Below are 14940 nucleotides of genomic sequence, written 5' to 3' on the forward strand. Positions count from 1 at the left end.
ATCAACGGGAAACCACTTCCAATAACATCATCCACAGCTGAGAAATTCACTATGCCCCAGTTAACACATCTGGTACCCTTCAACTTAGTTTTATGCATTAAGATGCATGGCTTGTAAACTTTGAAATGTGGGGAAAGTATTGTTGATAGTTTCACATGCATGTTAAAGCATGGAATAAATTTGGAGCCCCAGGTGTAGCAGCCATGTATTTCATCCGTAATGTGACAGTGAACGAAATCCAATATGCATACTGTGTTTACCCTTTGAATTACAATTTCCCAACCAACAAGTTTCTGTTGAAGAGGATCACTAGTTTTCAATCTTTGGCTTTTACAATGGACCGAACATTGTAATAAAACATTCATCTTGTATTCTGGTTCCTAGTAGACAAGACAATTTGTACATTTAAATCAGTGAGGAAATTGGCTCTCTTGATTTGAGCATTGATTTTATGTGGTAGCATTGAGCACACAACAGAATTAATGCAAATTAATTTACCTTTTTAGCTAACCTTTAGAGCTGTATACTTATCAATATTCTACTTCCATGGTAACCCCATCCTCATCGACTTCACCTTCAAAAGTCCTTTGGGCCACTTCCTCCACAAGCTCCTCATCTTCCACAATTTGCCCGGTCCTCTTATTCAACTTTTTCAACTTGAAACCAGTCCTTCTCCCTCCGCACGTCGGGTCAACATTCCTGGGTCGCGGAGAGAAAGAGCCGTCGCCCTCGACGGAAACCACCCAATCGCCCGTCGGTTGGATACGAGCATTGTACTGATTCCCGCTGATCGTTAACTGCCCACCTTGCACGAGTCTGGCGTCCAGGCTGGCCGGGTCCACGTTCTTAGGGATCTCAAAACCTCGTTTGAACTCCTTTTCTGTACACTCCTCCTGACAATCACAGACATGCTTTCCTTGCACAACCAGCCTGTTGCCCGAGGTAGTGACAGACACATCCTCTGGAGTATAGCCGGGGATATACAGAGTAGCCACCTGGGTTTTCCGGAATTGCGAATGCAGAGCTTGACGGGAGCTCCCTTGGTGATGCCTCATGTTGTCATTCATTCCCTGGCAAATGAGCAAGGTATTAGTCATCACCTTTTGCTTGAACAAAGCAAGAGCTTGTGATTGATTTTAAAATGGGTAAACAATGAAAGCTGCACCAAAGACTACACTGTCTGGACTTGCATTTGAATAGGTTTCTCAAATAGGCCAAAAAGTACTTGGGTCACTGAGTGACGAAGCACGTTTGAGACTTCCTGGTCTTTCTGGCGTACGTATTTGATTTGTAAGTCAGTTATCTTTATAATTCAAATAAAAAAATTGCATCAACTTAAGCTGCGTAGTTTACATCTCAGGCTTAGAGACGTAGACACTTTCAATTTTTAAACAATCATCACTCGCAGCTATAGGTCTGAGAGAAGCAAGCACTGTCATAACCTACCTGCTTTTGATGATTCCATTCCATCTGTTGTTTCGTCTCCTGTATAGCCTCTTGCTCTTGCATCCTTTTTCGTCTCATTTCTTGTTCCTGCTGAATGCGCCTCTTCTCTGCCGCTCTCCACTTCTTCACTCTCTGCTCCTCCTCCCACTGTTGTCTCCGCCTCTCAGCCTCTTCTTCCTGTCGTCTTTGCTGCCTCTGTCTCATCCTCTCCTCTTGCCATCTCCTTTCATCTTGATGCCTTTGGAGCTCAGCATCCTCCTCTAGCCTTTGCTTCCTCATCTCCTGCTGGAGTCTCTGCTCTTCCATCAGCTGCTGCTGCTCTTCTCTCTCCATCTTGTATTTGTCCCCTGTCGTCTGAGACCTCCCATTATTGTCATCACCCTCTTCTTGACTTTGGCAACCCAGATCATTTCTTTGCCGGTGTGCCTCCTCCTGCTGTAAATCGAAACGACAGAAAAATGAAGATTATCCAACCCTGATGACTATTCTCATAAATTTGTTTCTAAAGTATTCAACCTTTCATAAAAGCCACTTGCAAAGTTGTTACTGCCTACCAAGCTTAGGTCCATTAAAAACTGTCAATAATATTGCAAATGTTTATTGTCACACTTACTATTGCTCAGCCTATAATTCACCTGTTGAACTGTTTGCAGTGATAACTGTCACGGACGAAAAGGCTGGATAAGTACATTTGTACGGGAAGAGAGGGCATGTCTCATTCTCATCTCATTGACAGTGTTAGTGGAGTTTAGGGGGTTAACAATTGCTTTCTAAAAATAGACTTAAAAAAGACAAAAAAAGAACTTACTATGCCCAAGCTTTTCATTTGAGTAGAATCATCCTGACACCACTGGCAGCCAATCTTTGATGTCCTTTCAGCGGAACGGGGTGGGTGGAGAACAGACAGCCCCATTCCCCATGGCCGATGAGAGAAACCCCAGGGGAAGTGGTGACTCCAGCTGAAGGGGTCATGCCAAAGGTCATCGTGATCGAACCATGGGTCCCGGAAAAATGAATTCATAAGCAGCCTGGACGATGGAGTGTGGGTGCCATAAATCGGTTGGTTGCTGGCATGTTGATTGCAACTTCATGAACAAAAATGATAAGAATAAATAAGAATGTTTGAATATTGTAATATTATGTTTCTAACAATCATTATTGCCTTCCTTTATCAACCAACAACTGTGAATTTGTATGCCCCACTAATAAACAACTTAAAATTGACAAACCACATGGAAGTTTTGACGAAGCCCAGACTTACCAAGACTGATGAGGCGGAATCCTGCCTTCAGTGCCCACACCAGCAGCAAGCACGAGCGCCATTGCGCAAATCTTCGGAAGAGACGCCATAACAAGTATGTGGACTTTTTGCTGAGAAACGTGGAAGTACTGGCGACTCACAGCTTGCTCTCTATAAACTAAAGTTGGGCTAACTCACTTGAACGGTTTCATGCACATCCGAGAAAACGGCTGGTTTTAACTGCAGAGCAAAAATGGTGCAACCTGGAAATTTCACTCAAACGCACTTGTTTAATGATAATGTGTGATATGACCGGGCGGATATGGCTCAGATAATTTTTGTGTATCTCTGTGTTGTTCAAGAATAAACAGACGGATATTTTTGTCACATATTCTCCCAGTTTTTATGACGAACATATCGCAAAAGGGACACGTAGATTTCTCAAAAGCAACCAACACGCTCTCGACACGTCGAACAAAATCGTTTCTAGGAACTAATCTTGTGTGTAAAGACACGTGTGCGTTGATATTCTCATCCCGTTACAGAGTTGCATCAGCCTCCTGAGCGGGGCTGCGATCAGGTCTCCACTGCCCTGTTTACAGAACTTTCGAGGAGATTCTGTTTATTTCCTGTGCTAAAAATAGCCGTGACGTATCTATCGGGAAAGCCGCAACGACGACTGTTAACTGTTAATTTTTTAGATTCTGTACATTTGTACTGTAGAACTAGAACAGCCGTCAATTCTGTTGAACTCATTTTTTGTCTAGCTCCCAGTCAATGAGGAACAACTGGGAGAGCGTTTCGCAAGAGGAGAACAGACTAAAATCAGAAGCCCTCAAGCGGTCGTGGTTACGAATGCGAAAGAAAATATACGTACGTGTGCAATCCTTGTACACATAGGGGCATAGACTATGTACAGTAGTAGTGTTTGTGACGTGTAACGCAGAGAGTTGAGAGTCCAGTTGTCCGAAGTATGGATTTTAACGACATATTTCGTTCCTTTTTTGGGATGCACTACCCTAGAGGCTCTATGGAGAAGTAAGAATTTTTTTATTGAAGATCGTGATGTGTTTTTAATTCAATAATTGGCACCGCGCCGTCGCGTGCCTCGGTAGGAAGACAAGGATGTTGAATGAGCGATTACGTCATTCTGGCGTTCATTGCCATTAGCACCCTGTTCCTATAATAAGGAAAACGAAGTCCACTTTTGAAAATAACTGACATTCAGACCAGACCTTGACGAAAGACGACCGTATCACGCCATTTTGTACGCCACCGTGTTAGTGTGAGTGTTCCATTTGAAATCAGAAGATAAGCACAAAAATTAGAAAGATTGATACATGTAGGAGCGGAGCTCAGTTAAAACAGTGGATGGTTAATATGGAGTCATGGGTTGTAAAGAGGAGGGTGATTTGATGACATTGGCCTACTGTGAGAATTTGTAAAATACTCAAAATAGGAGGATTGAGGATATAGTCTAGACCTAAGTATGGGAAGGCCTAAAGTCACGACACATTTTGATGGGAGTCTTGGCATGCTTGGCAGTGTCATCTCCATTTTTCCTTAAGTAGTAATGTTACGCCCCAACTATAGCATCAATCCCAACTATAGTTGGGCCAGTCCCAACTATAGTTGGGCCCGTCCCAACTATAGTAGGGCCCGTCCCAACCAGAGTGCTACAGTTGGGCCGGCCTAACTACAGCAAAGAGGTCCTGTGTGCACGATGTGCCCAGCATGTGCCAAAGTCATATTGTTTACAAATGTCATGTCATTGGTCATAGGGCTAGATGAACAGATGAGGTGCCACATTTTAGATGAATTGTGCCAAGTGAGACACATTGACTTGGATAATGTTGAGACATTTCCAACAGACATTGGTCAACAATAGTTGGGACTTATGCTATAGATTGGGCGAACAGTAATGTGGCCAGTCCTTGATAGACTTTAAACTGGGCATAGGCAGTCGGGGGAGCCAACAGTAGGCTGCACATACTTTCCTCAGTTTTATCCCCATGACTGGGGTTCAAATCCCATCTACATGTAGGCTGACGTGCATTTGATTCTCGGATCCTCTCTGAGGTTTTTGGGGGGAGGGGGTTCTCTGGAATCTTTGTCCAGGGTTCCCCCAGGAAGAATTTCATATACGGACAACACTTAATGCCCCTGTGCACAAACCTATGAGACTTGTCTGTGTTTTTTCTTCAGAAGTAAATGCTTCAGAATTTTCTCGGCTAAACTTCACTTTTTAGGACATGCTACCATTTTCTGATGGCTGTCATACATGTACATTTTTAAGGGAAAATTATTGGTGTCCGTATATGGAACTCTACCCTTCCTCCCACGTCAATCTGACCTTCAATGTCTTCTCCCTCCGGAAGTCCAAAGGAAGGAGACTTACAACTGATAGAGCTCTACCCTGGATAATGTATGAAACTTCCATTCTGGCTGTGTCAGACTGATACAATCATGTCCATACATGTTCATGGCTGCTGGCATAACCCAATGAAATGTACTTCAAAAGTTGAAGTTCACAATTCAACGGAAAACTATGCTTTGGAATATGCATCTTCAAATCAGATGGTTGGTATTTGTAGGTCTGGATATTTAAATAATCACAATATTATTGAACCTTTTGACAAATTATGGTTAACAGAGTCTCCATGTGTGTGCTGATCTTGATGAATGTCAAAATACTGTAGTTTGTTCTCATTCTTGGGTATGTTTCACAGTATTTCCAACAAAATTGGAAAATGGTGGTAAAGTAACATGTAACTGGTACATTTGAAAAGATAAAGTAAAGATTTATGAACTGAAATATTGGAACTTCTCAGCACATGTTCATGTACATGATCTTTGTGAGTTTGTTTCTGCATTCAATTGGGGACCCTGAACAATAGAGGACAATAAGGTCCCCGATTGACAGAGGGTCCCCGATTGACAACTGTGTACAAAACATATGGGTGGTCTTCTAAAAAAGTTAAAGTACAAACAAAAGAGGAACAATAGGGGGTCCCCAGTTGCAGGCAAATACACACTTGAGTGAGTGTGGAAGGAAACAAACGGTGGAATACATGAACATACATGCACATGTACAGTAGCTGATGAGTGTCCCATATCCATGTACATGTACATTGTACAAACCCCCCAATGGAGTGAGCAGCCTCAAAAATCTGGCGTCCAATATGACTGAGGGAGTATAAGTTTTTCATTTTCTGTTTTCATAGGGTTGGAACCATTACTTTGGCAAAACACTACAAGAAAAAAGGATGCGTCATGTAAATACATGTACATGTATAGGTTTTCATTAGCACATTTTCCGTACATGTAAGTGTACACGTATGTACATGTACATAGCTGATACATTCCAAACTGTTCACACACAGGGTTATTCCTCACAGTAAACGGTCATGCATGTACTTTAATTTCAGTGACTCTGAAGAAAGGGATGACTTCAACACACCTCCTGACTTTGGGTTCTTTGGCAGCCCGTTTGGTGTAGATGAAAATGATGAGATGAACGACAATGCGACTTTTGGCCCAGGTCGGGGTGGAAGGTTCGGCGATGATCTTTTCTTCAGGTTTGAAGAGGAGACCCAGGACATGTTCCGGCATTTTGAGGAGATGTTCAGAAATTTTGGGCTCAGTGATTTCCCACCGTCTGGTAAGTTTCAGTCATGGCATGTTATAAAATGTCCAAAAACGTGTTTCCCTTTTGATGCCAACCCAGAAGAAGGCCACTTAGACCTAAGGCTTGGTTTTATTTTGAATAAGGAAGCTGAACATGCTCAACAAGCCCTTCTTCAGCTTCAGTTGGAGCAGTCCACCTCTTTGTAAAGTTGGATGAGATTGCCCAACTTTGCTGTACACTGGTCTGAAGCCAGTGAAACTAGTACGAGACACATTGTACCAATAAATGATCCTTGAAAGTCACAGTGCTGCCCTTTCATCAGCAGTGTTGACAATATCAGAAGCAGCAAAGTGTAATCCTCCTGCCCCTTCACCCCCAGCAAAAATGGATCAAGAACCATTTGGGGGAGGGTTCCAAAATGGGAAGGGGGACAAAAATTTGGATTTTTTTTTTGTCTAACCTCTTTTGGTTTGTCTGAGGGGTAAAGGCTACATTTAGGAGCTTTTTACACACTTTTGGGAAGAAGGAAATTGAAACAGAGCCCCCTAACAATTGCATCTCTCATTAGTTCTCAATTTTGTTTGGTTTTTTTTTTCCTTCTGGAGAGAGAGGGGACGTACATGTAGCCCCTCCCCCCAGATGCTCCAGTTCCCCCCCTTCTTGTCATAGATATGAATGGCCATCCTGTAACCCAGCACCCTTTGGCAAAAAGGGGGGCTTGTGTGCACATGCACCATGTACAAGAGGAATGTTTTTAGTTTGTTGAGTAATGGTATCATGTCCTGTTCCATGAACTGACGTGTATCTAGTCATGTGACGAGTTACTCAAACAGCAGGACAACTCACATACTGGTACATGATAAAATACTCATGCACACTGGTCACCCGATTGCACCACGTGTGTTTAGTATGTAGGCACATCTCAAAGTGTCTTCGTAGAATGTATTTTTCTCACAGAATTTGGCCCAAATTTCAGTATTTTCAAGGACAGACCAAGACCCCTCTCTACCAATATCATCGCCACGGTATCAAACCCCACGAGATGAGATGCTGAAGCACCCAGATAGTAGCCAGCCCTCAGCACCCATGCCCAGACTCTCTGATAAGGACCGTCTTCAAGGAGATCAGAATAAAGCAAAGGACGGAGGGCCATCATGGGTAAGATGTGGCACTGCCTGCCATAGCTGGGGGCTTTGTGAGGACGAGGTTAGGGGGGTTCCTTCATAGTCATAAATGACAAAGACATTGACGTTAGTTCCTTTCCCGAGCCTTGCCCTTTACTTAGAGTCAAGAAAAACCCCTGTGATCGGTACATAATGAGGTTGATGTTGGATACACATCATCTCCACATGGCTACGTGGTCCTAACGATTCCATTGAGGTGATCATCCAAGGTGATCAAGGCGTTACTTCGTGTTTGAATGGGCTAAGTTACTTTTGATGCTGATCAACTGATGTCCTGATGGATATTGTGTCAGACAAGTCTTCTCCTATCTTCAAACTAGTGAAAATATTCATCCCCTTTGGTGAGGTTAATGAAAGACAAATGAGTTGCTGAAAGAACCAAAGATGCCTTGATAAAGTAGTGACCATGATGACGAGCATCTGCATTCTGCATTCATCTGCATATAATACTGCATTTGTCTGTGGTATTCATAGCTACATCATTGTGATATGATGCTCTTTCCTTGCATCCTCCATAGCATTCTCTGTGGACCACCAAACCAAAGTGGCATTGGCACATGCCTACCCAACCACCTGCAACCCCACCCAAGGAAGACAGAGGTATGAATAGAGGATTTGCGTGGCTGCCATCTTGCAGGCCAGCGCTTTTGTTCTACAGGAAATGCACAAAGGAGGTTTCCCAGTGGAACAAAAGAACTGCCCTGCAAGATGGCTGCCATGCAAAGCCTCTATTCTGTGCTCATTGATTTCTCCTCACAAGTCTCCACAAGTACCTCAAAGTCCGAAGGTCAAATAATACATGTAGCTATTCAAGAGCACTTTAACATAGGCACTCCTTTGTCCTTGCCCATGCCCTGTTACTTACGTCCAAACATGTGATTTGCATGTACCCATTAGCAGGGTCTTGTGATGAACTTGTGAAGGTCTCCACAGCGAGAGTGATACATGTAAATGCCGCAATAATGTCATAAATGCACAGTAATCATCTGGTAAGCATGACTGGAACAGAGAAAAAGTGTGATGAGTTCATTCAGTCATGGGTGTCACGGGAGGGGGGGACAAACATGTGACACAATACAGGCAGATACATGAAAGGAGAAACCAGAAGGAGGAAAGGGGATAAAATCGCCCCTCTGCTTGATAACACCTCAGAATAGACCCCCCCAGTTGCATGAACTCCTAGTAATTCAAAGGGGTATAGGCAATTTGGCAAAGAACCAAGAAATCTTTGAAGAGATCACAACAGATGACAAAAATGACAAAAACAGCAGCACTGATATCTGATACACCCTCTTCATTCAGTTGTACATTGTTGTTACTGTAGTGTTAATAACAATAATATTGGGATTTGTATGGGGCCAATTTATGTACATGTTGGGGCTCAGCAACAGTAAAAGATGATGATGGAAAGAAACTAGAGTATGACTAACGGTTGTAGTATGACGTGATCCAGTTATTCTTGGCCCAGCCCAGGCCACGAGCCTACTCAGTGCCCTTGCGATGATCCTTCTCATCACCTTTGCCCTTCCAGACCTGGATGATGAAGTGAGAGGAAGGAAGTTGGACGAGATTCTAAAAGCGGCCAGTCCGCCCTCCTCCCGCAATGATAACCCTGCTCAACCAGGTCACACGTCCAGGCCACACTTCAGGAGCATCTCAGTGCACACTGTCAGGAAGCCGGATGGGGTTAGTCAGGCCATGTCCCCATGTCGCAGCTAAGGCTGATGATAATGCATGCACTCATGGAAGCCACTAGCTAGCGGCTGCAGCTGCGTTTCTGTACCTGTGTACATTGCTCAAAGCCATAGCCAGTTAATAGGCAACCTGCCTCAATACCAACAAGTAAATAAACTTACGAGCTGAAGCGAAATTCAAACCTTTGACTTCTGCCATACCAACTGAGCCTCATAGTGTAATTGGTTATTATTCTTTCTGTGTGGGCTATTAGAGGGGAGACTGTCAAAATTAGGCTGATTACTGAGTTTGTTGTCCACTGGTGCGGTCTTCTTGCGGTTTCGGGTTTGAAGCCCTCTTCAGTTGAACCTTCCTTTTGGAGACAAAACTCAAAGAACTAACTTTTTACAGCGTTCCAGCTTGGCGGCAGCTAAGTCTTTAAAGATACAGTAATGTGTCTTTCCCTCTCATTTTCCTCTCTTCTGTCTCCTTTTTCCCTCTCTGGCCAAAGTTACGGTATTTGCAGTGTAAAATTGTAATCTCCTGTCAAGGACAGTGTGTCAGTCAATCACAATAATTCACCAGATTTAAACTAGGCCCCCGTCTTCCTCAAGAAAGGGTTTTTTTTTTAATTTGGGATGGTCTGTTTTTGGAACGACCTCATTGGAACTTAAACCTCAAACTTCTGCTGCAATCTTATGAACTGGTTCCTACATCAGGAATACAGTCTGTGTAGGTTTATTGTAGAAAGCCTTATCAAGGAAGTACCATACTGAACCATTCACAGATACAGCAAGATTATCAATGATGACACCGAGTCATTTAATTAATGAACATCTGAAACAAAAGCTTTCTCATATTACAACAATGTCCATGTGACTCATTCCAGTCACACACTTTCCTTTTCAGCAACCAACCTTCCAAGAAATAATCAAACTTCCTCTGAAGTCTGACATCATGTTGATCATCCATGTTCTCTTGACTGCAAAATGTTGAGAGAACAATCTTTTGGATGCCATACCATGCTGTGCTAACTTTTTTCCTTACCCACTGGCTCCATACGTATTGTCTTAAATTACAAGAAAAGGGGGAAACTGAGTTACAAATCCCAACACATTACACAAATCACGTTACAGGGCAAAAACACATCGGACTGCTTCTATTCCCGACACACCACAGTTGTGTCCCATTTACAGTCAGTTGAGTGGGAAAAGGAGCGTGATTTTTATGTTGCATTAATGTGTTAAAATTACTCCATTATGACAAAACAGTGAGTATTGAGCCATCACTGGCTAAATTTAACTAAAGGGTATTTAGCTGGCAACAAGTAGACAGCACCCTCTTTGACGCACGTACACGAGTAAGCCTGTAAAGGTTATTAAATTACCACTGGGTTTGAAGTGGGGCCTGTGGTCTAGTGGATATTGTGCACATCTGGAGATCTCATGTCTCAAAAAATGAAAATGTGTTTCGTTTGTTATTTTTTAATTGACTTCAATATTCAATTGCAGAGTTCTGCATTTTTCTTTTTCAGATTCATAGCCTTTGGGGATTTTTTAAAGGAAAACCACCTGGTGAATACAAAGTCACCATGACTACATTGGCTCAGAACCAGACTAAAATTGTCACTGTGTTGAGTGAAATTATTTCTTCCTCTGAATAAACAGTTACTGCACATGTGCCCGGCAAAATATCATTAAGTTTAATTTGCCAGCGACAGACCAATATCCACTGCGTAATGATAAACAAGCCATTTACTTATCGCCCTATCCAACTCCTTGACATAGAGAAATAGTGGTGCTACTTCACATGCAGCTGTCCCACGAGGGCGCACTTTACACCAAAGCAGTTTGCAACATTTGACAGATGAGCAGGCTTCCTTTGTTCAGTAATTCTATGCAGCATTTTTCTCTCTTGACACCCATGGGTCAGACGGGTCAGGCTGTCCAGATTGTGGACGTCCGGACAGCGATTGCCCTGGACATGTGCTTCCTGACACAAACTGAGTGTCAAGGTTGCGGTGGTGAGAAACAGTGCTGTGTCTAAAGGGGCAGGGGGAAATTACCCCTGTGGGGACATTTCTTAAGGAATGTAAACTTGCAACACTTTAACAATGATACTACAGTACATTTGGTCAACATGATCATCAACAAGAAGTTGCATCATTGCCAAGTCACACATTTCCCTTCTAGTTCCGGCTGGTTTGGGAATTGCTGAGTATTTGTGAAAGTACACAGAGTTGATTTGTTTTTCCTCTGGGGTGTTTTGTTGGTAAACTCGTGCGCATGATGTCAGGGCGTACTGACAAGTATGGACTACCAGTCTTTCCTGTTTGTGAGAATTCTTGGACTTTCCCTCCTATACAGAATTCACTGTGACGACAGGTTCTTAATCTTATGATGAAATACGGACAATGATTTTTAGAAAAAGTCTCTCTAAAAAGATTTTCACAAAAACTCTGTACGTTACTTACTAGAAACCAACTACGTGAACAGGTCTAGAGTGATAGAGTTTAATTGTGAAAAATAGTCTCTTGTAAAATTAAAGGTTGCAACATTTGTCACTCATATCTTCAATAGGAATCATTAATAATGGGTAAAACATTAATTTTTGTTCTTTTTTTTACAGACCATAGAGCAAAGGCGCACAGAGACAGATGCAGACGGTAACATCACCACTACAGTCACAACTACCAACCCTGACCGACCAGAGCTTCCAAGCCTCATACCAGACCAAAGGAGATCACAGATGGATAGGTGGAGCGGACCAGAAGATGACAAAGCTATCTTGGGAGGGGAAATAACAACCTCAATATTTGAGAAGCTCTTCGGGTCGTGGGGTCGCCATTAGATGATGTGTCAAGCTATAAATTGATTTTCCATCCCACAACAACCATCGGACATCTGGCAATAGGCATACATAGGCAGATGGTTTAATTAACAAGTGGCTCCAAGATGTCACACCCAGCCAAGAATCACAGTGAAAATCAAGTTGGGCTTTATTCTTTGCTACAGAGGAATTGATTGCATGCTTGGGATGTGTTTGGAGGGACAGAACATCTGTATAATTTCAAACTTGTGCACGCGGGATTGAAAAACCAAGGTACCTTCATCCTGCACCGCATCCTCACTGATAACTTATTAAGACACCAGACCATTAATAATGTCAATTTAAAGTTTAAAAGCTAGATTCTTCAGACACTTCAGGGTCTATGGGTAAAGGAAAATAAAATAGCGGTAGCCATTTTTCCTATGGCTGTGTTTCACAATGGGGCCTTTAGGGCGTTATTGAAGACCTTCCACATCCTCTTGGATGAATATTTGAATTTTGTCTGAGACCTTAAGAACATTGCAGGTGATGCTAGATATGATAAACGATAAGGCTAAGTGTAATCGATATTACAGAAACGTAAATAAAAATTTTTTTGCAATTTATAATTATAGTGAATAGTTCATTTTTGTGGTCACAGACGGCCTCCCTGCAGTGCATTCCTGGCTTGGTGAATTTTTACCAGTCCCTAACCCAAAAAGTAAGGAGACAGCAAACATCTTAAAAAAATAAACAGGATTTTAAACTCCTTCATTTAAGATTCTGCCTTCTTGGCCTCATTTCAACCCGCATCCAGTGCGAAAGCAACATTGGATTCTTGTCTGTTATGTTGACACTGTACCTGTTTTTAACTGGCTATTATTTGGTTGTTTAAAGTACAAACGGGAAAAATGGGCAAGTAAATTTAGATTGGGAAATTGGGGCAGGACTTTAGAGCCTGTGAGGCAGAGCGAGAGGGACAACCTGCTGACAGGATACCTTTAAATTCGCCCCTTCCCTCATGCGCACGGCACGCCGGGGTATTTTTAGCCGGAGCGGAGACTGGTTTGTGGCCAAATATTTTGCCAGGGAAATGTGACATTTCAGGCACGTCAGCATGTCGGGGCCAAGAGATGGGCTGGCTGCGGGAGTAGGGGACCCTTCGGGGCCCGTGCATATGGCAGTGGGGAGCCGGAAACCGCCCTCAGCTTGGGATTGCCCAACCCGGGCGAAACCAGTTCTGACAAAAACAAGCCGGCAAAATAATCAGTTGAAAACAGGCGCGGCGGCCGGGGGCTGAGCACTTCAAGTTACGAGGAGCAGCAAAGATGGATAGAACCAAACCTGAAGTAAGCTCAGCATTAGTTATAATTGACATGTATGTTCTCCACCTATTTTCTTCACTTCTAAATCGAGATCTGAATAAAGCACACGATGCTGATCAAGTAAACTTCAATTTAATCAAACTGCTCATCATCATTCAACGAATCAAATTGTCCAACGGAAAGGTGCTAGACACTCGGACAATGTGTCGATTGAGATTTTTTTTAAAAAAGAGAAAACAAAGCTAAGAAAGGAAACACCCCCCCTCCATTGTAATATCCCGATTCACAATAGTGCGCCTCCAAGAGTTTGCAACCCGTTAGCAAATCACGATGTGCGAAATATGTCGACCCAATGCGCGTTTGGGAAGGGTCGACACATTTGGCGCGTTGTGATTGGCAAACGCGTCGCAAATTGAGGCGCCCGTATACATTAGCGGTGTATTGTTGGGTAGCAACCATCATAATTGGTGTAGCTCTCATCTTTAGGACCGTCTTGGGACAAGAACCGTACAAGAAAGATTTTGTTGCTTTAATCTTGAGTCAGTAGATGCTTTACATTTACTTGACGAATTCGATAAGACACAACAGCCTCGCAATCGCCTCTGCGCAGCCCCTTCCTTGAAACTATACCTAGCGCTGTGTGTTTGAGATGTGACGCAATCAGCCTAAAGCGGTGAACGAGCGGCTCAGATCGGTGCCTGTGAATTATTCCAAACTTTCCGGAAAGTTCCCTGAATAGACACAAACTCCGTGCTGTCTATAAAAAGTGCCGCTCAACCATCATGACCCTTCTGACAGTTAAAATCTCGAGGAAATCGTGTGTCTTTTCACTGAAATTCCCGTCATCCTAGAAAAAAAAACAGGAAAAAAAATTTGTTCTTTTTACTCCTATTTGAGAATCACTCTCCAATGAGTGTTTTTTTTTTCGCCTTGTTTTTGGGCCTGATGTTGACTTCTGTTTGAATTTCTTCAGGGTGGAGTGATGGGCAGCATGCATCAGGCGACTGAAATCGAATGGAAGCTGTTAGTCACATACGTTCCTGACGCACACATGAACGTGTGTACACAACATAAAAAAGTTTAACAGTGTGAAGCCGGTGGGCTTTATGCGGGATAAACGCAGAAGAATTCGGCAGGTGGCCCCGCTAGCTCCACAATGATTCTCCCTTCCCTCATGAGTAATATCAACCTGAGTAGACCTCCAGAAGTCCGGTTCGCGGCCCCTTTAAGAAGTTACTCTTTAGTCATCCTTTGCCTCTCATTATTAAACCTTTATAACCACAGTCATATCGCTTCCGCGGTGGCTGCCTGACTCGACCGCAACCGTCTGCAACTGTAGGTCCAAAGCGCTTCGAGGTTTTTACAGTGTGACTTGGCAAGGGTTTGAATCGTCCGATGAGCAATGGCGAAGATAGTAAGGGCAGAGGCCCCCCCCCGCGCACCCTCCCCGCGTGACGCTTGACGGAGCTCCCTGCAGTTGGAACCCAAGCTCATTTTCGACCGTCTTGATTCTCTTTCTCCTGTCTCTGCCCAGCTCAGGTTGGTGTTACTTCACTGTTGTGAACGTTGGCTTGTCATTGAAGCGAGTTCTGTCTAGACCTCTTGCTATAATTCAGCCTGAGGGCAATTTCTCGC

At 43.3% G+C, this 14940-nt stretch overlaps 2 protein-coding genes across 4 annotated transcripts; one reads left to right on the forward strand and one right to left on the reverse strand.

The window, feature by feature from the left end:
- Nucleotides 1-524: 524 nt before the first annotated feature.
- On the reverse strand, nucleotides 525-3290 carry LOC110988001 (uncharacterized). Of its 2 annotated transcripts, none has more exons than XM_087136422.1 (4): nucleotides 2708-3290; nucleotides 2255-2531; nucleotides 1447-1878; nucleotides 525-1070 (listed from the first exon to the last, which is right to left on the reverse strand). In XM_087136422.1, exons 1-4 carry the CDS (start codon nucleotides 2794-2796, stop codon nucleotides 531-533), a joined length of 1338 nt encoding a protein of 445 aa, XP_086992548.1. In that variant the 5' UTR covers nucleotides 2797-3290; the 3' UTR covers nucleotides 525-530. The 2 variants fall into 2 exon arrangements, with proteins under 2 accessions (XP_086992548.1, XP_022106922.2); XM_022251230.2 differs by having other exon boundaries at nucleotides 1447-1881; nucleotides 2708-3289.
- A 276-nt stretch (nucleotides 3291-3566) lies between these two features.
- Nucleotides 3567-12759, forward strand: LOC110988714 (HCLS1-associated protein X-1-like). 2 transcript variants are annotated; one of them, XM_022252497.2, is made up of 6 exons: nucleotides 3567-3724; nucleotides 6115-6347; nucleotides 7291-7472; nucleotides 8017-8098; nucleotides 9030-9184; nucleotides 11801-12759. In XM_022252497.2, exons 1-6 carry the CDS (start codon nucleotides 3660-3662, stop codon nucleotides 12020-12022), a joined length of 939 nt encoding a protein of 312 aa, XP_022108189.2. In that variant the 5' UTR covers nucleotides 3567-3659; the 3' UTR covers nucleotides 12023-12759. The 2 variants fall into 2 exon arrangements, with proteins under 2 accessions (XP_022108189.2, XP_022108196.2); XM_022252504.2 differs by lacking the exon at nucleotides 3567-3724 and adding an exon at nucleotides 3953-3971.
- The last annotated feature ends 2181 nt before the right edge of the window (nucleotides 12760-14940 follow it).

Source organism: Acanthaster planci, linkage group LG05 (assembly GCF_054643075.1).
Source record: "Acanthaster planci isolate LZ-2023a linkage group LG05, COTS_SCS, whole genome shotgun sequence".
In the NCBI taxonomy this organism is placed as follows: domain Eukaryota; kingdom Metazoa; phylum Echinodermata; class Asteroidea; order Valvatida; family Acanthasteridae; genus Acanthaster; species Acanthaster planci.